The sequence below is a fragment of the Macrosteles quadrilineatus genome, unplaced genomic scaffold (genome assembly GCF_028750875.1).
Source record: "Macrosteles quadrilineatus isolate MER2022 unplaced genomic scaffold, UCM_ALF_1.0 Scaffold_8__2_contigs__length_117827958, whole genome shotgun sequence".
Taxonomy (NCBI): Eukaryota; Metazoa; Arthropoda; class Insecta; order Hemiptera; family Cicadellidae; genus Macrosteles; species Macrosteles quadrilineatus.
In genome coordinates, this window is record NW_026542601.1 from 26,656,685 (window position 1) to 26,684,026 (window position 27,342).

The 27,342-nt window shown below is 33.0% G+C and overlaps 1 protein-coding gene across 1 annotated transcript; it reads left to right on the forward strand.

Moving 5' to 3' along the window:
* Nucleotides 1-1,876: 1,876 nt before the first annotated feature.
* On the forward strand, nucleotides 1,877-25,614 carry LOC129000128 (Y+L amino acid transporter 2). Its single transcript, XM_054427043.1, has 9 exons — nucleotides 1,877-2,380; nucleotides 16,755-16,880; nucleotides 18,181-18,322; nucleotides 20,319-20,442; nucleotides 20,991-21,191; nucleotides 21,868-21,983; nucleotides 22,463-22,581; nucleotides 23,094-23,186; nucleotides 23,557-25,614. Exons 1-9 carry the CDS (start codon nucleotides 1,936-1,938, stop codon nucleotides 23,619-23,621), a joined length of 1,431 nt encoding a protein of 476 aa, XP_054283018.1. The 5' UTR covers nucleotides 1,877-1,935; the 3' UTR covers nucleotides 23,622-25,614.
* The last annotated feature ends 1,728 nt before the right edge of the window (nucleotides 25,615-27,342 follow it).

A 27,342-nucleotide genomic window follows, 5' to 3' on the forward strand; every position in this document is an offset into this window, starting at 1 on the left:
CTCACTCAACTCAATATTTATTTACATTTTTGAAAGTAAACACTAACATTTTATTAATAATTAGAAAACATATGACTTAAATAAAGAAATTATGGTAAAGTCTAACCACTAAGCTATTAGTATTTTAATTTAAAAACACACCTTATTACTCTCCTTGTATCAGCAATCTAGGTACTTGTTAAACCTAATGTTATTTAAATAGATGTAAGTGAAAATCAAATCAGGCAAATGGAAATTCGCTTAGTCTGCAGGTTTTCTGCGGCGAGGGTATTTGTAAAATTGTACTTTAAGGTTTATATTATTTTCTACATATTTGTAATATAGGTAAGCAATAAAACTCGTTTAAAGGAGATTTAAAAGCTAAGTTAATGCTACCACACAAGTACACAATATGTTTATTGAAGTACTGTATATTAAATCTAAAAACGCTCGTATATAATCTCAGCTCATGAAGGACTAGACATAATGTTTGTTCATATTTAGCCTGGGCCTTATAGGTTTATTGGCCGCTATTACATTATTTGCAAGATAACAATAAAAAGGTAAACAAGAGTCGTAACATAAAATGTTTAGTCAACGAATCATCTAAACTATCACATTACAAAATCAGAACAAAAGAGAGGAACAAACGTATTAATATCGTTGAGCATAATTTACAACAAAATGGATAACTATAATTATGGTACCAAGAATGAAGCTAATGCACCATTGACTTAAGATAGGTAATTAATCTAAATATCCATTCCATTTATGTCAACCAAACATGTGTACCATTGACTTTGGATACCGGTACTGCAAGTAGATATTCCATATAGGCGAACCACGTGCACCATTGACTTTTAATATTGCAAGCAGGCAGCATTGTATCCTTAGTAATAAATATGCTATGAAGCACATTACTATTATTATTTCCTTTTAAACCAAATTTCTTTTATTATATCTAAGATTTAATTGTACAGGCATTTTCGCAAAATCATATGTGCACAATAAAGCATTTGACTACAACAGCAATAATAAAGTACATTACTTATTTCCTTCAAAGTACTTCAAAGTATAGTTCATTCATCTTATCCCTAATTCATCTTTAATTTATTTAAGCTTTATCTAGTTGAAGTTTTGTATGTAAAAAGCAGGGTTTGCATTAGTTTACATTTTTTGGTGCAAGTATATTCATCATATTCGATTATTACAGTCATTTTTAGCTATTTTATAACACTCTAAGAGTTGTATTTATCATTTAGTTGTAGGTAACAGTAAAAACTAAATTAATAAATATTTTAATAAATAAAATAAATATTTTGATTAATAAAATAAATATTTTATATTGATACGGAACTCTCAAGTTTGTAACTACCATTGACTATATACCATAAACGTTGGTATATAGTCAATGGTACCTACTACCAAGTACGGTATGTTAATAATCTCATGGGAAGCTCGATACCTTTTTTTTTGTTTTGACTAGTTATACTGTAATAGTTCAGTGAAGACTTGCAATATAAACATTGCATGTCATAATAAATTAAATTACATGGTATGCATAAATACACGACGCACGTATGGTTTAAACTCAAAGATTCTATTTGTCTCGATAGTCACTTTGAGATTGTCGTGACCCACATATATCAAATTAAATCTACTTTTTGTCAGGGATACCGTATTATACCCAACACCCTACTTAGCAACAATGAACACGTGACCGTGAATAACAGGTTGCACTTTAGGGGAGGAAGGTAGGGACGCTAGGGCGTAGCGGCGGACGCGTCAGTAGTGCGGCGACCGGCGACCAGCTAGGGGGTGTAATATCGATCTGTCTGTACCGTCACACTCATTGATAAGATTGATAAGACGGTGACGCAACATTGATAAGCGGCGCATGCGTGAGTCTGATCAGTGAGAGCAGGTCAGTATCAGTGTGCCACAGCCGGCGATACCATGTCTGCTCCTACTCCGCCGACCACGTGCGAAAAGGTCGTGTTGAAAAGGAAAATAACACTACTGAACGGCGTGGCGATCATCATAGGAACCATCATCGGGTCGGGCATATTCGTGTCACCGGCTGGAGTCTACATATACACGAAGTCTGTCGGGGTGTCTTTGATAGTATGGAGCGCCTCAGGGGTGTTCTCTACGCTCGGTGCTCTTTGCTACGCGGAGTTGGGGACGACGATTACGAGGTCTGGGGGAGACTACGCGTACATCCTGGAGGCCTTTGGTGATCTTCCGGCGTTCTTGAGGATTTGGGTGGCGCTTCTGATCATCAGACCGACCACGCAGGCTATAGTAGCCATCACATTCGCTCAGTACGCGGTGAAGCCGTTCTTCCCAGAGTGTGAACCCCCGGCGGTCGCTGTGTCCCTGTTGGCTGCCGGTTGTCTATGTGAGTACAACAGTGCAGTATGGTACAACATTCAAACTTATATAATTTTTTTCTTTTAGGAGAGGTAAAGATGCTCAGGATAACAGATGACCGAGACGAGACTTCTGTAGCTTCTGGTTTCCAGTGAATATCTTATAATAACAAGGTTACAGAGAAATCAGTTACAGTATTTGAGAAACAACAAAAGTCAACAAAATACGTTCAGTAAACAAAACAATGAAAAAGTTAATACGACTCATTGTTTTTATTCATATCTGGAGGAATACGTAAATTTCTAGGAACACATTTATGATAAACTTAAACACAATAATGGTTGATTGTTACGAGCAATCTCAGTTATAGGATCTTCATAGTGTTTACTTAGGTTCAACTATATTGTTTATAAAATTAACAAGTAGACTAACAACACACACCAACATGATTGCAACGTCAACGTTAGTTGGTACGAAAGGGTGTAGTACTACTGTATATTGAAAGAAATGCACAGAAAAGAAGTTGAAATCCACTAACACAACATGATTACACTGCGGTGGATATACAAGTATTTATTTCCGAATTCCGGCCCCAATTTAATTTGTTAAAACTCTGATAGGCTTATTTCTGTTGTAACAACCCTTAAACGTACAACATTATATTTTTTTAACAAGCATTTATTTACAATATATTCTATACTTGAACAATAAGTAAATTTAACATGGGTTAGTTGCACTCCATAAAGTGCACTAACATACAAAAACTTATAAAAAGTTTAACTAAAAACGATTTGGAAGGTCTATTGGATTAACTCTTTTGAGCCTATATGTAGCTTCACTGTTATCGAGGACGTTAACTGCCGGGAAATTTGGATGGCTTTCTAACTTTCTTTGATATTTTTCGCTTTGAACATATAATAAATATGTGAACCAAACGTAAACCTCCAATGGGCATTTAATGGGTTCTGTGTTCAAATCAGCGATCATAAGTTACTTTAGCTTATCAACAAAAACCATACAGTACTTGGCACCGAAGCCATTCATGGGGGCAAGGGTGGATAGTACAGGGGTTGTAGAAGGGGGGAGGGGAACTGAAACTCCGAGGGTGCTACCCTTGTGTGTCGACAGCACTGCTAATATGACGTAACTATTACTGAAAACTGTACAACTAGCTAAAATGAACAATTTAAATAGTTATTGGTTGAGACGAACTTTAGGACATCACGTTTTATTATTACAGCTAAACAATACATAAATACCCCCGCCACAGAAAATCTGCAGACTAAGCGAACTTCAATTTGCCTGATTGGATTTTAACTAAAATATTTTCATAAACAAGTCATATCTATTCCCCTTTTAAATAACATAAGATTTATTGAATATGTAGGTTTGCTGCTATTGAGAAGGTATATTTTGTATGGGATGGTATATTTTTAATTTGATCAAAATATACCCATAAACAAGCAAACTAAGACAGTTTTCTTTTTCTTCATAAGAATAAATTGGAATTAAACCGTACAGTTTTTTTTTTAATTTTCTCTATAACAATACTAGGCCCTAACTCAAAAAACGAGTTTAAGTTAAGTTACTTATTGTTGTGTTTGTTTTACGCCAACGGCGTTTTTCTAGGCTTTCTTTAGAAAACGACCCAAACCCTGGTGTAGAGTTTTTTTAGACACCATCGACAACTTCGATAGCTAATAAATGGCATCTGGGTCCAGTATAGACTTCGATTGGGATTGAACCAGCAGCCATTAGATTTGAAGACAAGCACTACACAACCACTCAATTACCCAAAGAATTTAATAATTTAATATTAACTTTACAACACTGTGTAAACGAAAGTGATTCACAGTAAAGGATAATAATTTTCACCGTTTTTATTGTTACAATGCTTCATTTTTTATTATCACACACATTAAAGGAGAGGTTAGAAGTATTGAAAAATCATGTGTTAAAATTTTAACAAAAAATGTATTTTGAAAAAATTAAATTTTTAATATCAAATCAAATCATTTTATTTGGCCAAAGTAACATTTATACAGTTTGCATTAGCCAGGTCAATACAAATATACACTATACATCAATTACTAATTATAATATGGGTTGAATACTAATTGAATATAAAGTATACCGAAATAACCAAATAGCCATCAAATTGATTAATGCAATAAAAAATAAAAAATATTAACCCTTTATGCGTTCATATTATCAGATAACACAATAAATATAAAAGCCTAATTTTTCAACCAGACTTATTAACACGAACTACACCGTAATCGAAAGTAAACTGATTAAGTTTTTGAAGGATTCATAAGATTACAAAGTGCGACCAGTCATTGTAAGTTGTATGTTTTGATTATTTGTTTGATCAGCTGATTCTTATGTAACACCTGTTGCTCCAACAATGCAATTGTCTTATCATTGTTATCAACAAACCGTGGCTACCGTTGAGGTCCGTGAAGTTGGCGTACCCATATTAGCGTATCCACTTTTGATCATACCAATCGTTGGTTCATCGTTAGTTCTCGATAGTTCCCAAATTTTTTCGTTAGTTCTCAAAAAATAAAAAAGTTATAGCCGATTATAAGTGGGTACGCTAACTTCACACTTCCGGGTTCTAGCACGCGCCGTTTTCTGAGGAGAAATGTTTACATCTATATACCAATCGTTAGTTCTTCGTTAGTCCTCGATAGTTCCCAAATTTTTTCGTTAGTTCTCAAAAAATAAAAAAGTTATGAGGCATACAAAGTGGGTACGCTAACTTCACAATTGTACAATTTCCAGCGGGAACCGTTTTTTTACTATAAATGCCTATATCTATATACCAATCGTTAGTTCTTCGTTAGTTCTCGATAGTTCTCCAAAATTAACGTTAGTTCTCAAAAAATAAAAAAGTTACGAAGCATAAAAAGTGGGTACGCCAACTTCACAGTTATAGAATTTCCAGCGGGCACAGTTTTTTTACTATAAATGACTATATCTATATACCAATCGTTAGTTCTTCGTTAGTTCTCGATAGTTCTCCAAAATTAACGTTAGTTCTCAAAAAATAAAAAAGTTACGAAGCATAAAAAGTGGGTACGCCAACTTCACAGTTATAGAATTTCCAGCGGGCACAGTTTTTTTACTATAAATGCCTATATCTATATACCAATCGTTAGTTCTTCGTTAGTTCTCGATAGTTCTCCAATATTAACGTTAGTTCTCAAAAAATAAAAAATTTAAGAGGCATACAAAGTGGGTACGCTAACTTCACAATTGTACAATTTCCAGCGGGAACAGTTTTTTTACTATAAATGCCTATATCTATATACCAATCGTTAGTTCTTCGTTAGTTCTCGATAGTTCTCCAAAATTAACGTTAGTTCTAAAAAAATAAAAAAGTTACGAAGCATAAAAAGTGGGTACGCCAACTTCACAGTTATAGAATTTCCAGCGGGCACAGTTTTTTTACTATAAATGCCTATATCTATATACCAATCGTTAGTTCTTCGTTAGTTCTCGATAGTTCTCCAATATTTACGTTAGTTCTCAAAAAATAAAAAAGTTAAGAGGCATACAAAGTGGGTACGCACACTTCACAATTATAGAATTTCCAGCGGGCACAGTTTTTTTACTATAAATACCTATGTCTATATACCAATCGTTAGTTCTTCGTTAGTTCTCGATAGTTCTCCAATATTTACGTTAGTTCTCAAAAAATAAAAAAGTTAAGAGGCATACAAAGCGGGTACGCTAAATTCACAATTGTACAATTTCCAGCGGGAACAGTTTTTTTACTATAAATGCCTATATCTATATACCAATCGTTAGTTCTTCGTTAGTTCTCGATAGTTCTCCAAAATTAACGTTAGTTCTCAAAAAATAAAAAGTTACGAAGCATAAAAAGTGGGTACGCCAACTACACAACTATAGAATTTCCAGCGGGCACTGTTTTCTGACTATAAATGCCTGTATCTATATACCAATCGTTAGTTCTTCGTTAGTTCTCGATAGTTCTCCAATATTTACGTTAGTTCTCAAAAAATAAAAAGTTTCGAAGCATAAAAAGTGGGCACGCCAACTACACAACTATAGAATTTCCAGCGGGCACTGTTTACTGACTATAAATGCTTATATCTATACACCAATCGTTAGTTCTTCGTTAGTTCTCGATAGTTCTCCAATATTTACGTTAGTTCTCAAAAAATAAAAGTTACGAAGCATAAAAAGTGGGTACGCCAACTTCACAACTATAGAATTTCCAGCGGGCACTGTTTACTGACTATAAATGCCTGTATCTATATACCAATCGTTAGTTCTTCGTTAGTTCTCGATAGTTCTCCAATATTTACGTTAGTTCTCAAAAAATAAAAAAGTTACGAGGCATACAAAGAGGGTTCGCTAATTTCACAACTATACAATTTCCAGCGGGCACCTTTTTCTGACTATAAATGCCTATATCTATATACCAATCGTTAGGTCTTCGTTAGTTCTCGATAGTTCTGTAATATTTACGTTAGTTCTCAAAAAAATAAAAAAGTTACGAGGCGTACAAAGTGAGTATGCTGACTTCAAATTTATGAAATTTCCTGCGGGCACCGTTTTCTGACTAAAAACGCTTATATATATTTACCAATTTTTAGTTCTTCGTTATGTCGTGTTAGTTCCCCAATATTATTACTAGTTCTTAAAAAATAAAAAGGCAATAAGGTCTTAAACGTGGATATGCCAACCTCAAACCCAAATCATTCCTAGCGTGCACCCTTGTCTGACTAAAAGTGCCTATATCTTAATATTAATCGTAAGATGGGCTCACTCATTTATTTTGTTAGTTCTAAAAAAAATAAATAAATATACGTATAGCCAATAATCAATAGATAAACTTATTTAATGCTTCTGATTTCTAGCGCGCACCTTCATTCAACGAAAAATTCTTACAGTATACTACTATACAACTAAATAAATATTGTCTCGACCCCGCCATACCCAATACGCCATGCTAGTAATGTGTTGTACACATTTATTCCATCCACTACTCCAGTCTCCAGTTTGTTCAAGTCCGTATGACCTTCCAGTCTCGATCCGTGCAACTGTCACTCGTAACGTGTTACGTTTAATGATGTAATTTTATAATACTAATACCGAACACAAACAAATACAAACAATACAAACGATTAGTTTAATTAACCAAACAGAAGTTCTTTGATCGTACATATTTTATCTGCTTAATCCAATTCAAATAATCACTGCTTATAAATTACTTTATACCATTTTACTTAGCAGACTCTGGTTTTCATTTTGATGGATAGTTTATTTTGTTTCCATGATGGACTTTTTATAAAATGCACTTTTTCACACAACTAAGTAGGTATAAATATGATTTCATTGCTTATCTAAAACCAATTTTTGGAAGCGTTGTCTTTTTTGGATGTTCTAATTAACTGAACATATTCAACTGTTAATCATTTTGATAACGTAATCAAAATTATCACTCCTAAAAAATAATCTAACCGAGTGACACCTGCTACTACTATTGCGGATATCACAGATAAGCGCTATCCTGGAACTGATAAGCAATCCTTTCTCTTCGAGAGAATCATAATGTGATAGTTATTCTAATGTCAGTGTTACTTTGATTTTCATTGTGTGAAGATGAATCAAATTACAATGCATGGAACTAAAAATTGGTATATAGATTTAAGCGTTTTTAGTCGGAAAACGGTGCCCGCTGGAAATTTTATAATTTTGAAGTCAGCGTACTCACTTTGTATGCTTCGTAACTTTTTTATTTTTTGAGAACTAACGTTAATTTTGGAGAACTATCGAGAACTAACGAAGAACTAACGATTGGTATATAGATATAGGCATTTATAGTAAAAAAACTGTTCCCGCTGGAAATTGTACAATTGTGAAGTTAGCGTACCCACTTTGTATGCCTCTTAACTTTTTTATTTTTTGAGAACTAACGTTAATATTGGAGAACTATCGAGAACTAACGAAGAACTAACGATTGGTATATAGATACAGGTATTTATAGTAAAAAAACTGTGCCCGCTGGAAATTCTATAATTGTGAAGTTGGCGTACCCACTTTGTATGCCTCTTAACTTTTTTATTTTTTGAGAACTAACGTAAATATTGGAGAACTATCGAGAACTAACGAAGAACTAACGATTGGTATATAGATATAGTCATTTATAGTAAAAAAACTGTGCCCACTGGAAATTCTATAACTGTGAAGTTGGCGTACCCACTTTTTATGCTTCGTAACTTTTTATTTTTTGAGAACTAACGTTAATTTTGGAGAACTATCGAGAACTAACGAAGAACTAACGATTGGTATATAGATATAGGCATTTATAGTAAAAAAACTGTTCCCGCTGGAAATTGTACAATTGTGAAGTTAGCGTACCCACTTTGTATGCCTCTTAACTTTTTTATTTTTTGAGAACTAACGTAAATATTGGAGAACTATCGAGAACTAACGAAGAACTAACGATTGGTATATAGATATAGGCATTTATAGTAAAAAAACTGTGCCCGCTGGAAATTCTATAACTGTGAAGTTGGCGTACCCACTTTTTATGCTTCGTAACTTTTTTATTTTTTGAGAACTAACGTTAATTTTGGAGAACTATCGAGAACTAACGAAGAACTAACGATTGGTATATAGATATAGGCATTTATAGTAAAAAAACTGTTCCCGCTGGAAATTGTACAATTGTGAAGTTAGCGTACCCACTTTGTATGCCTCTTAACTTTTTTATTTTTTGAGAACTAACGTTAATATTGGAGAACTATCGAGAACTAACGAAGAACTAACGATTGGTATATAGATATAGGCATTTATAGTAAAAAAAACTGTGCCCGCTGGAAATTCTATAACTGTGAAGTTGGCGTACCCACTTTTTATGCTTCGTAACTTATTTATTTTTTGAGAACTAACGTTAATTTTGGAGAACTATCGAGAACTAACGAAGAACTAACGATTGGTATATAGATATAGTCATTTATAGTAAAAAAACTGTGCCCGCTGGAAATTCTATAACTGTGAAGTTGGCGTACCCACTTTTTATGCTTCGTAACTTTTTTATTTTTTGAGAACTAACGTTAATTTTGGAGAACTATCGAGAACTAACGAAGAACTAACGATTGGTATATAGATATAGGCATTTATAGTAAAAAAACTGTTCCCGCTGGAAATTGTACAATTGTGAAGTTAGCGTACCCACTTTGTATGCCTCATAACTGTTTTATTTTTTGAGAACTAACGAAAAAATTTGGGAACTATCGAGGACTAACGAAGAACTAACGATTAGTATATAGATGTAAACATTTCTCCTCAGAAAACGGCGCGTGCTAGAACCCGGAAGTGTGAAGTTAGCGTACCCACTTATAATCGGCTATAACTTTTTTTATTTTTTGAGAACTAACGAAAAAATTTGGGAACTATCGAGAACTAACGATGAACTAACGATTGGTATGATCAAAAGTGGATACGCTAATATGGGTACGCCAACTTCACGGACCTCTACCGTTGGTATGGTATGTTTCTGATAAACAAAAAGAATTAAATATAGACTGTCAGCCGTGCTGTCTTGTAACATAGGTTGGCTCAAAAGCGTTGCTTTCTTTTAATTTAATATTATGTAAGATTTTTTTCATATATTAGGTTTTCTTTTTGGATTTGCACTGTATTGAGTATATTTTCAGGATCTTTTATATACAATTTTGAACGAATAGTTTTTTTTTTTGCCTCTAGGGACATCAACATGAAAAAAGAATATCAGTCCCGGCTCCAGGTATTACAGTGACACCTACAGTAATAGCTACTTCCCTATAAGGAAATTCGCTCAAATGTTTATTTTGCATCACTGACTCAATTTAAGACAATTGTGTGAAGCTCTTTGCGTTATTTCATGCAAGAAACGCGTAGGTTAGGTAACACCAGTACTTTGACAATTTGAAGTGTACTTGTTACGTTATTTTTTTATCAAAGATAGTCTGCTACCGATAGCAAATAAGGTGACGTTGAGATAAGAGATTGACACTGACATTGATAAGATCGATCTGATTGTTACACGTTGTCTTATCAGATTGCCATTCGATCAGAGATAACAACTTATGACCAACATCTGATAAGAAATGAGCGAACGCGGAATGTTTAATGAGCTAAAAATAGTGGAATTCATAAATCAGGTGTACATAATTGTTCAAATAAAATATAATTTTTGTTTGAATCAAGGCACAAACATCTCAAAGACAGAACACCCCCTGAGACCATACAAATCAAATCAAATCAAATCATTCTTTATTTTGTAGTTTCATTAAGAATAATACAATGGCGTCAATAAAAATAGGCCCTACAATAATATAGCTCAAACTAGTAGGCTACAAGAGTTTTTTTTTCTTTTATTTATTTTTTTTTTTTTTTCTTAACAATATCATGAAAAATTTATTGCAAGTTAATGATTCAGATCGGATTCAAGGAATTCCTTCAAGGAGTATGCAGGTCTGTTTATCAGCCACTTGAGAAGTTGTGTTTTCAGCGGTTTTCCCTTCAGTGACTTCAGTGATGGTGGTAGGCTATTGTGGACTTTGCGGCCAGTGTAGGATGGTTTTCTGGCGTACTGCGTGGTATGATGTACTGGCAGAATAAAGTCGTTTCCTCGCCTGGTGTTGTAAGCGTGAAAACTTGCACTTTTTGGCAGATTAGACTCACTCACCAGAAGGACTACTGCTTTAATTTAAAGATTTACAACAGTTAGAATACCAAACGATCTATGTATTTTGCAAAGTATCCCCGATACACCGTGAAACAACAAGTATAGCTGTAATTGGTGATAACAGTATGATGATAACAATAAGAGTTCTCCATCAATAATGCTCCACACGAGTGCAAACTTCAAACTCAAGGTGGAAAAGATCAAAGAATCACACTTGTCATTCGAATCAAAATTGATCACTCTACCTGAACGATTATGATTATCAAATAACTTAAACAACCACGATGCTAACTAGTTTCTACACAATCACGATTACCACTTTACTTAAATAATCACTGATCATTATTTGCTACATTAAAATTTATACATATGCTATCAAGGTCTACACGTTACCGCGCGTAATCACGTATGCAAAACTTTTGAATATTATCAAAATACTTTAAAAAAAATGGTTTATTCCGCCAATGCACACTGTATTATTGAATGTATGTTTATTGTTTAAATTCGTTATCTTATTTTGTGTCAGTATTTCCCCTAAATTTGTGAATTTCTACCAGGGTACAATTTGAAACTGCTTAACCATTTCTGTTACAAATGAGTTGATTTGACGTATTATCGGTGAGATGAAGGAAAGTGTCTCCAGTTAACTTGTCAACCACAGTTAGTTTATCTAGTTGACAAGACCGCCCAGATTTTTCAAGGCTGTCAAAACTAATATTCTCAGGTGACCGGCCAGATTTGATCCGCTATCTGTTTCTAGCACCGATATTTGATAGCATGTTGGAACAATTCCATTCTGTTTTTTTAGCGAATTTCCCATATAGGGAATAAGCTATTACCGTAGTACTCATGGTAAGACATGGACCCGGGACAAATTTTTTTTTTCGTTTTGAGGTCCCTAGAGGCCAAAAATACCATCCGTTCAAATTCATATATATATATATATTTATATATATATGTGTCCGTTAGCGCGATAACTCGAGCAAAAATGATCCGATTTCGATGAAATTTGGTACAAACGTGTAAACCTACGTTTATTCGAACGAGTTCGCAAACCATCATGATCGGACCATGGGAACGGGGGTTTATGGGGGTTTTTATGGGGTAAAAATGGGTTTTTCCCATTTTTGACCCAAAAAACATAAAATTTTGCAATTTCTTTCCAAACTGTTTTGTAGAGCTTAAAAAAACAAATAATTTAGTATATTGAAGCGCTATAATGCGCCTAATGGTTACGGAGAAAATTCCAAAAAAATTTAAATTTAAAATTCCCATGTTATTCTTATGGAGAATAAGTAAACTGTTGTAGTTTGCTTGTTTATTAACATATTTTGCCCAAATTTGGAAAATGTTTTTATTTCTTACTAACTATTAACATTTTACATAAAAAACACTTTTACCCCCCCCCCTGTTGCAGCAAACCTAAGTATGTGTCAAACTGATTCTATTTAAATAGGGTATAATGCAATATTTTTAAGGAGACATTTTAGTGTAAATCCAATCAGGCAATAGGAAATTCGCTTAGTCTGCAGGTTTGCTGCGGCGGGGGTATTTTTTTATTCAATAAAATAAAAGTGTAGTAAATATAAGACTACGGTATTTTAACATTTTAGAAAAAATTATTTTGACAGTTGGAATTGGATAAAAAGGAGCACTACGTAAAAATATTGAGGGTATAGTCGCTAAGTTCTGAGTATTGTAAGCCCAATGTGAAAGAAAGATAAGTGTGAACTTGGTGAGATAAATAACCCATTTTTCATGAGATGCCTCGAGAACCATTGTTACCGATAAGAAACAACTAATTCTTTATCCATCTCCAAGGCCAAAGAAACCAAACCAAAGAAGGTATATCAAACCATCAAGACCAAATTATTAGGAAGATCATTATTATTCTTGTCGTGATGAATATTGCATTGTTTACTTATGTCAATCGCTTTGTAGGAATACGGAATTACAGATGAATTTCAACTAAATAAAAATCTGAATTGTAAGTTTTAAATAAAATACTTCGGTATGGATCAATAATGGTACTTAAGTCAGCTACACGTATTTAATTCGGTTTGTCAGTCCCGCGTGAACAAGCCGAACTGACAAGCCGGAATTGAATCTGTGTATGTGATTACTCTTAAAGACAATTCCAACTGACAAGAAAACTTGAACATAGCAAGATTTAGACAAGCAAGTTTAAAATTGAGAGTTTGCATTGTTAAATTTGTCACTTTGAATCGACACAAACCTAGACCATCCTCACAAATTACCTGATCTATACTATTACATAAACAATAATACTCTTAAATTAAAATTAATATTAATACAATTTTATTTTAAAAATTACTTTATGAAATCGCTGTACACATCGATTGTAGTTTATCTGTAGTTTTTGGAACTCCCCTGGGAAAAACAGAACAATTAAACAGTTTGGTCAAAGCTAGAGTGTTTGCTGATAATCAATAAGTAGGCCAAATTACTTCAGTTCAAACAGACCGTCTCTGTGCCCGTCTCACTGCGTCTGTTGTAGGCAGTGATAACAGCTGATAACCGTAGCGCTCAACCACAGATATTTCAATGTTATAACCAGCTTATTTGACCCATATATATTTCCAGTTAAATGCAGAAATTAACTATTTTTTTAGTTATAAAAGTGTCAAATAGATTAACGTATGAAAATTTTGAAAATTGAGAATCTCAATTACTTACTCCCTGGTATTTCTCAAAGAGTATTACCGGTAGTTGAGGAATTTAAGCAATCCTGGCCAAATTTTATTTTTTAGCCCTCAAGCTTTTGCCGATATACGTGTAATTAATACCTCGAAATAAACAATTAATACATTGGTCGTCCGTAGTTTCGAACTGTTGACATTATTGCATTGCAGCTAGTATGACATTATCAAACACCTTCCAGCAACATAATTATCTGCTGTAGCTTCGATGACCCATAAACACACTCACGATTCCAATAGGATCCAATTGATTGGTTGATTACAAATTTTATGTCTGTAAAACTTGCCATTTAGAATAAATTTATATAATTTAAGTAAAATTTAACTACAGGCAGTTTTGTCAAACGACATTTTTGAAACTCCTTTTATCGGACTATTCTGAATTTACATTATTGATAGTTATATCATTGACGTTCATCAATGGTACACTTCTCTTAGATAAAGAACAGCTGGGCAGAGTACTTTGTATTTGGTAGTAAAGAAATAAAATAAGAGTTGCAGTCAAAGATTTTTTACCCATTTTAACCAAGAGAACCATTTATAATTTTATAATATAAGAGTTGCAGTCAATGATATTTAAACTAATTTCGACCAGGAGGCAGGAAGAACCCATTTTTTTCATTTTCTAGATTTTATAAAACATGTAGAAAAACGTTGTAAAATCTGTTGATAAAGTTAGTATATATTCGGAGAACATGTCTTAGCTCAATAAATGTTAGCCATTCTCTGTTGCTTAGTCAAGCAGTTGAGATAATTGAGGTTATCAGTTTTGTGATTTAAAGGGAAAGACTGAGAATCCGGGCTGAATATGTTTATTCTGAATCTCTTTTGGACTACAGTATAGATTCATAGGCATGTATTTGTTATGAAAATGCACGAAATTATAAAATACATAGGCCTACCAGTACATATTGATATTATATCACATGAAAACTACTAAATCACTCCAGTTTTTAATATCAGAACATTTTAAGACGTAAAATGTTCGTACTTATGTTATAATGCTGCTAAAGCCATGCCATGGTGGTATGTGGTATATGGTTAGTTGTCAGGAGAAGTGCGTTTGACACCCATATTGTCAACCACTGACACCCGAGCCCCTCGCCACAATCACGTCACATCCACCTAACCATCTTCCACCTCTGGTCAGCCTAGTAGGTGTCCGGTTACATTAGATCAACCTTGGTACATTGGTCCTCTTCTCACCATACAGCTACTGTACAATACTGGTATTTGGCTGTTTTAGTGAATTTTTCTCATATAGGAAAGCTATTACCTTAGGTCTCATGGTAAGACCTAAACCCATGACCGCTATTCATTTTTTAGTCCCCAGATGCCAAAAACGTCATTGAAATTAATTTATTTTATGTGTTCATTAGCACGATAACTCCAAAAATAAACCAATTTGAATGAAATTTGGTACAAAAGTGTAAACCTATGTTTATTTTAATAAGTTGAATCTATGGGAACGTGGTTTTATAGGGTGAAAGTCATTGGGGTGTCCCAGTTTTGACCTTATAAACAAACACTAAATTACATTATTTTCTTTGGCACTATAAGTTCTTTAATAAGGAATTTTCTAGCTATGCCGTTACAGTTCTAGTTTATAACTATTGGTGTGTTAAGAACAAGTTTAACCTTTGTAAACTTTTAGCGATAAAATAAGATACAAGATAACATGCTCAGCAATTTATCTTCTTCAAAATTTGTCAAGAGCAAAAGTGTCAAGTTCATCGGTTTATTTGTTGATATGGCAATACAAGGGCAAAGCCCGATTTTCCCTAAAGAATTTATAAGAATATTTTAAGTTTTCAGTTGAATTTTTTTTATAATTTTAAACCATGTTTATTTACAATAATAAAGAAACGTTTAGCCATACACTGTATTAGGTTTAGACAGTTCCTATAGAGGGAAACAATAAAGATGCCACCAGCAAAATATAGGGATTGTAATATAAACTAAGATTGTTGCGGCAAACTTACACCAAATGTCTATGTTTTAAAACTCAAGCTACTCAGTTTTAAATGAGTGAAAGATCATTATCATTACTTTAAGATAGGTAGTAGTATTTTGACCTAAAATATAAAATACAAAGGTGTGTGTGTAGAATAGTGGGAGAAGATCTGTGTAGTTTTGTTTCTGAGATCAGCTGTTTATTAAGCCAGGACTATTTTAAGCCCAATAATCAAGGACTGAAGGACATACTGCTAACCCAGGTCTTTTGATTGTATAATCACTATAACAGTCCACTAATTGGTGAAATGGACATTTGACAAGCGACATTGACAATTATACACCCACCATCCTTCATTCACTTGCTAATAACACTGGTAAGACTGAAGTCACTTCTACATTTTAGCATACATTTCATAGTTAAGTAAAAAAATGTTTTGCACTTTATTGTGCGCGCCACATCTTTATTACAGATTTTTTGTTCTAAAATGACTAGTTTGTATAAAGGTATACTCACAATACTACTTTTATTTGCATCTCACTTGTTCATTCGTCTAATAAAAGTTAGAGGTTCTAGGCCGTTCCATTGCATTCCACCTCAAATCTAGCACTGGGTATGTATAAGTATATTCCTCATGACCCATTCATTGTTAACTACATTTTATTCTTCTTTTCAGCTCAGCTGCAGTACAACCATTGACTGTATAATCCAAAACAGTTAATACACATTAGTAACTATTACTATTCACTCAACTCCATTCACCAAATTCAGGTGGTTTGGGCAGAAGTTTTCTCCAAAACCTTTTTTAAATACATAATATGGCAACTGACTGATGTTTTGGCAAACCTCAGCTGTTGAGCTATTATTTCAAAAAGGTATGTTGAAGTGGACGGGATGGATTTCTTCCCCTAAAACCGCCTTTATTTTGTGTTTAACGGAGTATAATGTATTGTTAACCTAAACTAATATTGTTTACAGTAAAAGTTACATCTTCCACAATCGTCATGTGATGTTGCAGGTTTGCTGACGGCTATCAACTGCCTCAGTGTTCGCTGGTCTTTGCAAGTTCTTTCCCTCTCAACGTATGCCAAGCTGTTTGCCCTCTTCGCTATCATCATTGCTGGAGTTTTCCATATTGCAACAGGTAACTTGACAGTTTTATTCATGATTTCATGTACATTTTTAGTGATAAATGAATTACCTCTTAACAGCTGCAACGAAATGCAAACAGCAACAAAAAGGTACATATTTTAGTCTATATTTAGATTTTGAATTATTTACTACATTTAGAACATAGTTTATTAAATAACACTTCTCTATGATTAGAGAAAAAGATCACACTCCTCAAATAGTAGTTTTCATCGCTAGGAGCAAAAGTGGCTCTTTTTGGTATCTCTATCGCCGAGATGGAAAATATGATTAAGTACCAAAAAGACACTTTTGCTCCTTATGATGAACAACTATTTTCACCATACTTTCGAAATAATTTTTTAATGTAACAAAATTAGACCACATAATTTGAGGTTATACAAAGTCATCATGAATTTTTACATTTCTATTGTTTACAAACATAGCTATATATAAATGTGATTGGCAGCTTTTTCATTACACTGATACAATTTTGAAGTTAGCGAACCGAAAAATTTACCATATATTTTTTCTGTTCCCGATTTCAAGTTACCCGAAAACAATAAATTTGCGGACGATTTAGTGGACTAAAAACAGCTGCTTTCTGGACAGTATGATGAAAAAATTTATTTGCAAGAAAATAATCATCTGATGGGTTAAGTAGATTATTATATAATTTTTAAATAAACAAATCATAGTCCAACAAACTATACCTTGATTATTTTCTTTGGTAATGGTTGCTATTTTATTTGTGTATATAGTTATTTTAATCCTATCCCATAATGTATTTTCCAACTATAGTACCATGGTGAGAAAAAAATAAAGTAAAAAAGATTATGACACTTATCATTTATTTAATTAGGTAGCCTAATGCACTTTATGAAATAACAAACAATGTCTCATGTGAATAACAGTAAGAGAAAAGTCATTCATCACATTAAACTTGTTGGCTTATAAAAAATAAGATATTTTAAAATACATAAAAATGATGCACAATTCAATCACAGAACTTCTGCAGACTATAGATTCAATGGTAACAAATCAAATTTTACTCATAGTCTCAGAGTTCTGTTCCTAACTGAGACATCCTCGGATAATGTAATTTTGGGTTTGTATAGAGACCTAATTGCAAATCAAACACTATTGATAGAGGGAATTTTCTTTTTTAGCAATTAATTAAAAAAAAACCTTTACAGTAAGGACAAAATTTTATTTAAAAGTAAAGTTATTATTAATTCTGTTTAACTGTTTTGAATCAGTATATTTGTGGATTAATATAAAGTTCAATATTGTATTGTTTTACTTGTGTTTTTCAGGGAATACGTCACATTTTGACAATGCATTTGAAGGAGACTATGACCCGGGATCAATTGCACTCGCGTTTTTCTCTGGACTTTTTGCTTTTGGAGGATGGAATTATCTCAATTTTGTCACCGAGGAGCTTCAGGATCCTTACAAGTAAGATTTAAAATTATGTTTTCAAATTGTGATATTGTGAAAAATAGATTAGACAGAAGCAGATATTTAATCCAATTGTTGTAACTTAAATTATGAAAAATAGAGTAGCATATGTTATTTATAATTTTTTTCATAAGGAAAAACATTTTTACAAGACAACACATTGAGAAAGAAAGGAAGCAGCTCAGAATCGAAGTCCAAGTGGCTTAGTTAGGAAATGGTGAGCTCTTGAACCAACAGAACATGAGAAATCTCTCAAACTGTTACCAGTGACTATTGACCTTCTATCTACTGCCTCAAAACAGTTTGAAAACAATTATTTTTAAAGTGACACTCATTAAAATGTTGAAAAACTAACTATACAAAATAAAAACTAAATAGGTACAGTTTGACTTGTCACAATTAAATTAAGTTATATAAATAATACATTTCTCCATTATTGGTTATTTATTATTACTGATATTTGATGGTTATCATTTTTAGGTTCATAAGACTGATTATAGTATGGTAACTAAAATGTCAATTACATTGTGAAAATATGATGTAAATGATACCATAGTTTGTTAAGTGTTAACTAGTATAAGAAATGGAAAATACAATCAATCATACATATTGTAGTACGTTATAACATTATTTCATAAAACTATGAAATTCATCTGAATAGTAGACCTAGTAACTTTTATAAATGAAATTCAAAACCACGCAATTAAATCCTCATTATTAAATAATGTTTATCATCACAAAGAAAGTTAATTGATCAAAAAGTAATTAACTACATCAGTATTTTTATGGACATTTTATCATATTATAATAACCTATAGTAATATAAAACATATATTTTCTTCTCTCTGTACATCAAGAAAACAAACAATTCTCCAGAGGGAATCCAATTTCTTAGTCTTTACTCAGCCTTGATTAATAAAACATGCCCTTTTACAATGCCTATCTTTTCTCTTCTTTCTCTTGTTTGTGGCCAGATCAATAACTCAAGTATTCTGCGTCTAAAAATAGGAAAATATGATTTTGTTTGTTAACACTTAAGTTGTGTAAAAGAACATTTTAGGAGGATGTGATATACCTCAGTAATAACAATGCTCATGGCTAAAATGTTACTGACATTTTTAGAAGACAAATACTAGCTATATGATATCAGATGTTTGTGAGAGAAAAAAAGCGCTTACCATATAGAAATGTTTTTGGTAAGGTTACTATACGCCAATGGTTTTCGGGGCAATCTCTGGTTTTGCCAAAGGTTTTGCTGAAGACAATGAATTGTCCCATGTTTCATGACATTGTATAAAAATAATGTTCCTTAAAACATCTTATTATGAAAGATATACCTACTATAATAAAAAATAAACGGTATGTTATCAGCAATCTGACGCATACTTTTTTCCAGTGCTCGATTTGTAAAGAATAAGGGGCCGGAACTGTATAACCTATTTAATGTGATCAGTCAAAAAATAATCAGTAATGTGATGTATTTATGCCAATATTTTATCTTTTGTAAAGATAGGTACAAGAACGCCGTTCCGCCGCAAATCGAGTACTGCTTTTCTCCCATTAGTTTGTCTATCTATATGGACCAGCTGTCAAAAATATTTTATTAAAAAAGAATGTAGTTGTGTGATCCAGCCACAGAATGTGCTAGTGTCTAGAATGGTACCTACCGGTATTTTCTACCTTATTTTTTGTTGCCGACATTAAGACATAGTTGATGGGTCATAACAGTTGCTATAGCTCACAATAAAACGTTACATCAGTTTGACTTGGTTAAATGTAAAAACATTTTGTATTCAACAGAAATTTGTAATTTAGATCAGCGCAATCTGTCTGTGGCTCACATCAACTGGATAACAATTTGATTTAAAAACTGGCGACAACTTTAACATGGGGATGGAATGTCTAGTATTAATAGTCAAAGATAGTACCAAACAACAAACATGAATTACATTAAAAACACTTAAATAAAATTCACACTTGATTTCCCTTCCAGGAACCTTCCCAGGGCCATCTGGATAGCAATGCCAATGGTGACATTGGTATATGTGTTGGCTAATCTTGCTTATTTTGCCGTTGTAACCAGCGAAGAGATGATATCTTCACCAGCAGTCGCTGTTGTACGTATTCAGTTTTATGTCTTTAAGAGAAATCTGTATTTCATGTACAAATTCACACTTATACGTAGATGGTTTTGTATGTAAAATGAAATGTTTGATACAAATTAGTAACAAATGTAGAGGTCAAAGGATGTCAAAGTAAAAGCGGCCTTAAAATATTGACATAGAATATCTTTTTTATGCAATTTTAGAACATTGTATATCTTACTTTCAAAGAACTATAACATTTTTTTCAAGGTGCTATGAACCACCATGAGTGGATATTGCCAACCACTGACTAATTAAATGAGTAAACATTTAAAATAACTTAAACGGTTTAAGTTACTGGTATGTGGTTCTCTATTAACTAATATGAGGTAATAGGTGTCACAAAGAAAATGCATATGTATAGTTGATGAGGTCTCATGAAATTGCTAATAAGATCAGTTATTTTATAGAATTGTTTTGTGGGGTAAAATTGTCCCGCACTTTTCGTTTTTCCAAATGTGGATTATTTATATTTTCCACCTCTCCCTTCAAGCTCATACATTTTTCTGTTTAAATTTTAGACCTTTGGAGACCGAATGTTTGGACCTGTCAGCTGGACTGTGCCGGTGTTTGTAGCGTTGTCTACGTTCGGAGGTGTGAACGGTGTTGTGTTCACGTCTGCTCGGCTGTTCTGTACAGGAGCCCAGGAAGGACATCTTCCAGAACTGTTCTCACATATCCATGTAGAGAAAAGAACTCCCATACCTGGCCTGATATTCTGTGTAAGTATGAGATCCAAAGATAGATGTATGTGGGACACAACCAAACTCTCACTATATATCTCGTGTGAGTAAAACAGTGGTATAAAAAAATGGCTCAAAGTTTTACTGCCGCCTGGGAGTCAAATTTTAGAACTAATATGCTTGGACTTTTGGTTGACAAATGTTTTTAGCATGGTACACAGCCAGGTCTGATCAATGGCTGACCAGTCTATGGCATTGCCCCCCCCCCCCCCCCCCCGCTAGGAGACAGCACCATAGATTGAGGTTTCAAATCCCTTCACAGTCAGGTTGGTGGACGACTCATGTGGAGTTTATCTGTGTCAGTAAACTGTAGACAGCTTGAACGGAAGATCAAATAATGAATGGATTCATCCTGAGTTATACTCCTAATCAGGCCCTCTTCTACTATTTTCTTTTCATCACTGTATGTGTCCACCAAACACTTGTTAGAACTCTTTAGTTTTTTGTGTTCACATTCACAAGATGAGGCAGAGCGAGAAAAATAAAAACGGACTTTACTAAACGACTGGAGTCAAAGTAAAAAGAAATTAAGTGTATGATTTTTACCGAGTAAATTACAGATATGCTGCTGTTACTGGTTTATTGTGACCTGCAAGTCTGCTTGAGAGAGACTGTAGCAATGTACCAGGTGACTATAAGATGTGTACTGTTGCAGTGTGCTGTCTCGTTAGTGATGGTGACAGTTTCTGATGTGTTTGCTCTTATCAACTACTTCAGCCAGACGTTGTGGCTGTCTGTAGGGGCTTGCATCGTCGGCCTGCTCTATATGAGGTGGGTCACCTACTAAAGGGTTATTCAAAGTGTTTGTATTAGATGATAACTTAAGTTAATGGTAAAACTTAACTATTCCTTATTATTTGCAATTTGAAAACTTAAAAAACTCAATATGTTGAATACTACTGAAGGTGAAATAACTTTTCAAGTAAACACAGAGAGAGTAAAAAAAAATTATGACTATGATAATGTAAGCTTTTAAATATACAAAAAATAATATAACTAGATTAAGAATAGCCACTAAACTCTCTATTTGGCAGGTAACATTCACTCCTCACGAGTAGCGGAAAAATTCACCCTAGGGATGGGGGAGATAAGAAACAGCTCCAAGTGTGTTGACAAACACAACCTTGAAAATAAAATGTTCCTCCTGAATGGCAAATAAAATTAATACTTTTTACTCAGCATATTACTTAACCATGATTAATTGAGCTGAAGTGAAGTCAATTTTCAATACTAGTCAACTTGTATTACAGGTATACAAAGCCAGATCTGCCAAGACCAATCAAAGTCAACCTAGCTGTACCAGTTGTGTTCCTGATCTGTGTTTTGTTCCTGGTTGTTGTGCCTTGTGTGTCTCAGCCATACAACACTCGTAAGTAGCCTACTAATGTATTTTTAAATAAACTTTTGATTCAATTTAAAAATAAAATAGAAAAGTGACAAGGGTGATAAATTCAATGTGACTATAGTATTTTCAATTCTACAAGGGCGGTTTTTTTAAGTAAGGGCCGCTTGTATATCTATATCTATGTCGTAGTCATGTAGGTTCCTTTTTTGCCGTTTTTGTAGCTGTGTCCTCTTGTATAAACTCAACACCGAGACTAACACCACAACTGCAGAGATGTTATTAAGTGATTTAACATTATAAACTTTGGGGTTTCTCAGAGGAAAAAAGCATAATTCAAGGTCACACATTGACAGTGGGCCAAGTTGACATTTGTTATTCAGCTATTAAATTATGACTGACTACTATGACCTAAGAATAACTAACTATATTTATTAGTTCTTCTAGAATGATTTGCAATATTTTAATGAGACAAATTAATTTATTTTCTCTGGATTTTTCTTTTTTAAGATATTGTACCATTACATTTTCTTTTTCAGTGATAGCTGTGATTATTATTCTCTCTGGAATCCCAGTTTACTTCATTGGAATAAAGTGGAGATCAAAACCTAAATGGTTCACTGCTTTGCATGGTAAATATTTCTTGCCTTGGTTTCCTGTTAAAATTTAAGACAAACTTGATAGGATATAATTAAAAAATACTGGTAGTTTTACTTCCCGTAACATAAAATTTTTCCATACTGACTCTACTAATGCACATAGCTAACCTGCAAGTACATTTTCTTACAATACATCAGTTCATTAATGCAAATCTTTCTAACAATCAGTTAATGTTGAGCTAATGTAACTTTCTGTACAATATATTTTAACCGCACAATTAATTGTAATTAGACCTTGAGGATGTTTCATTGTTTCTTTAGTGAGATTTTTTGTAATACTTTACCTAAAGTAATGCGACAGAGAAAAATATTACTGTTCTGTAAACAAATTGTCTTTTTTCAGAGGATTTTACAAGGACGGTCCAGAAGTCACTAAACGTTGTCAGGTCTGAAGCAGATATCCAGTGAAGATCTTTAAATGGCCAAGTCGCCAAATAAGTTTATTTACATGGTTACTTTTAATAACCAGACTACAAAGACCTTGCACATAACCCTACTTTGTCACATATTTTCCGTGTGTTAACTCAAGACAGGGAAGGACATACGATTTTACGGTTTTGCTGAAGCTACAGAAGCTTTTACTATTTGCCGTGACCGTAAATTAAAATCAGGTTTTCCTGGTTCAATTTCAAAAGTCCCGTTTTTCTGATACAACAAAATTCCCACATGATTCCCAGAATTTACGGTCTGTAGCCACCCTGAAGGTTGGATATGAATACTGTATGGTATGCAATTTTTTTATCATATGGTTTTTGTGGAGGTAGATCCCAATAAGAAGACAGTTTTCATCACCTGAAAACAATATTTTTATTTGTCCACATCAAGAAGAGGGGCTGCACCTTTCTGTGGTTGGTAACGTTTATTTGAAAGGGGGACTCTTCCCTGTTTGTTGACTGGAGAAGGGAAGAACCGCAACTCAATTTTGTACTAGGATCTTTGCTGCTAGCCCAGTTATACTTCTACGTTAATTTTATCTCTACAAATGTATAAGTATTTCATGTTAATTTGTTATATGTAAGTGCAACAGATGCATAGGTTTATCTCGTATTTTAGGTACTGTTATATTTTTTCTACTTCTATACTTTATTCATATACTTCAGCTTTCTTTTACTTCATATCCAGAGAAAATAGGAAGCCTAACAGTAAACTGTAAATAGGAAGGAGATATCAATAGCACTCTGTGACATATTGGGACTTTTTATACTCATATAGCAGCTTGAGTTTATTTTATAGGCTTAAAATAGATTAGATAGTATGGATACTAAAATGTTCTTACAGTAAAGTTAAGACTAATAACTAAGTATGAATTTCATAACCTGAATGCTTTACACTCCAGGGACTAACCAAAGGCGAAGCTGAACAAATTGTAATACATAATTTTTTTAGAACGAGATGTTTGTGCCACCATTATAAGGCTAGGAATAGTAAAGTAACTTTTATGTTGATTTTCATGCCCTCTCCTGCTTATAAAGTTCACTTGTTGATAAAACAAAACCCCTTTTACCTTGTTAATAAACTATGCTTTCTGAAAGAAGGCCAACATCTGACTTAAGTGGGATTGGGGGTCAGCACTGTTTCCATATATAAACGGATTACAAAATGTCTCTGGTAATTACTCATTCTTTTAAGTAAGGTAAGGTATTTTATAGTTGTTTTTTTAGTAGTTCTTAGATAAGTCCCAAATAAGCTTTACTCAAATAAATGGACAATATTTGCTAATGTTCCTTAATCCTTGTTAGTGATCTGTGAATAATTTACATTGCCAAGCTTAGATATAACATGTACTATTCATTTTATGTAAATAGGAAGTTCTACTTGAACTTTTGGAGGCTGTTAATATGTAATTAATTAGTATTTATTTTTACATACTTTGTAAATATTTAGTTAAAATTTTGTAAATATACTTTGCAGTAATGAGTTTTTATAAGTGTTGTACTTGTTGAATAATAATTGGTTTTTTCCTATTGTTAATTTGTTTTAAGATAGGTTTAAATTAATATAATTCTTACTAATATTATAGTGTGTTACAGTACCAGTACGGTACTTTTAAAAATTATTATTCAAACATGAGAATATTGGTTGTCAAACAGCAACATGATATAATTTATTTACACATTTTGAAACAGTAAAATATATAGGCTATTTTTATCTTTAGTAAATTTACTCAAACCACAAATAGCTACTTTACAACTTTGATGACATTTTAAGTATTTTCCGTGTAAGCTTTAGTACATCCTAGTTCACTTAGTAAGTAGGCTATTCTTCTTCTTCCATACACAAAAAAGAACTGAGATTACGGAATTTTATATTTTGAAGGGACCAATTTAATATACTTGAATTACAATAATTTCTAGAAATAGTTTTCCAGAAGACTTGAAACCAAGAGGCTTGTAAAATAACAGTTATATTTTTATTAGATCATAATTGATTATACGATGCTTGGACCAATACTTCAGATAAGCTCAGGGTAGTCATTGGCTATGAGTGGGAATGAATTCAGTTTAAAAAATACCCAAATGACTGAGTTAATAACACTAATTTTAGAATGATAATTATTACCTTAAAAATATATTTTTGAAAGTAAGTATTTATTATAGGTTGATAAGAAATTGTAAATAAATAACTGAATGTATATAATAGTCTGTGTAATGATTTTTAAAATGACAACATTCCTTTTACTGAAGTTTTAATGTTATAATCAATAATAGAGTTTTAATATCTCATGTAATCCTAATTTTTTTCCATAGGGTTACTCGTGTAGATACCCTTGAAGCAGTGTAAGACTTTAATTGACAATAAAACTACAAAAGTACTAAAACAGGTAAGCCAATGGGAGAAAATTAGGATGACATGAAGATTAAGTAACGTATTGGCAATTTGAATTAGTTTTGTCTACAAATATGTAATAATTGCTAAGTATTTGTAACTGAATACCATAACAAACAACTACTAGTAATAACTTTCAGAGCTATAATTTTAAATCTTAAATGTATTCCAGCTTCTAGAAGAACATAATATACCTATAGTCGGTATATCATGTCGGCATCTCTAGGCTACGTAAAAAGCTGGAGGGACCAACTTTATAAGCAAATGGTATTATTTATCAATTCACTGTGTATGTTCAAATTTAGTTTTAAATAAAAGGTTTATTAAATTAAATTATTATGTTTCTTATATGTACCCTGAGCTCCTCTGGTTGTATTAGTAGCACAAGAGGCTGTGTGCACTCTAAAAGCTGTGAGAAAAGAATATTTCTAAATAATTCAAATGAAAAAATAGTGTCCTGGGTTAAACATACTCCCCAAGTAGATTTGTCATCCTTATGGACCAGCTGAAGACAATTTTATTGTTACTTCCGTCCAATGCCGCAAGGATCGAGTTAATTATATAACCAAAAAGTAAAGCACAAATGATTAAATTAATCCTAAAATGATAGAAACAAAATTTTGTCAACACTAGCGCTCAGTGTCACCAACATGAACTAGACATGAAAAACAAGCTCCAGATGAAAAGTCTATCTACTTTTGTTGGTTAGTCTATGATAGTTTCTTTAAAGATGTGCATTAAAATATTTTAATTTATTTACTGAACCAATAACTAAATGATTGTGAGTATGACAGGAGAATCAATTATGTACTCTGAATGTATATACATTTATTTAATTTTAATTCAGCATTCATACACAATCAAAATGATACAAACTTTACAAAACTGGTAATGATAAATGGATTAATTTATTTTTCCATTTTGGAATTATTAATCTTCATGAGATAGGTTTAGCCCTACATCAGGATTTAATTAAATAAGTTGAGTCAAGATATAGGTTAACAATAAGTGTAGGCCTATTCAGAGCAAAATAATATGACTTGTTATTCTAACCTGAGTTTATGAACCTGAGTTTGAAATGCTCATCTTCTCAGAAAGTAATGAAGGGCTCTTGACTTTTCCTGAATCATGCATGAACCGCACAATCCTGAAACATGACAGATTAATAAATGAAACCGTTGCCAAGATAATGGTAACATTTGGAATGGTGTAAAGCTGTGAGCTCATAGTAAACTCATAGTAAGCTCACAAGAATAATTGGTCCAACTGGATTTGCATCCTTATAAATAAACCTTATAAAACT

Coding starts and splice junctions, on each gene's coding strand:
- LOC129000128 (XM_054427043.1), top strand. CDS start 1,936: ATGTCTGCTCCTACTCCGCCGACCACGTGCGAAAAGGTCGTGTTGAAA. Junction 18,323..20,318: donor GAGCTTCAGGATCCTTACAA/GTAAGATTTAAA, acceptor TTTCCCTTCCAG/GAACCTTCCCAGGGCCATCT. Junction 21,984..22,462: donor GTCGGCCTGCTCTATATGAG/GTGGGTCACCTA, acceptor CTTGTATTACAG/GTATACAAAGCCAGATCTGC.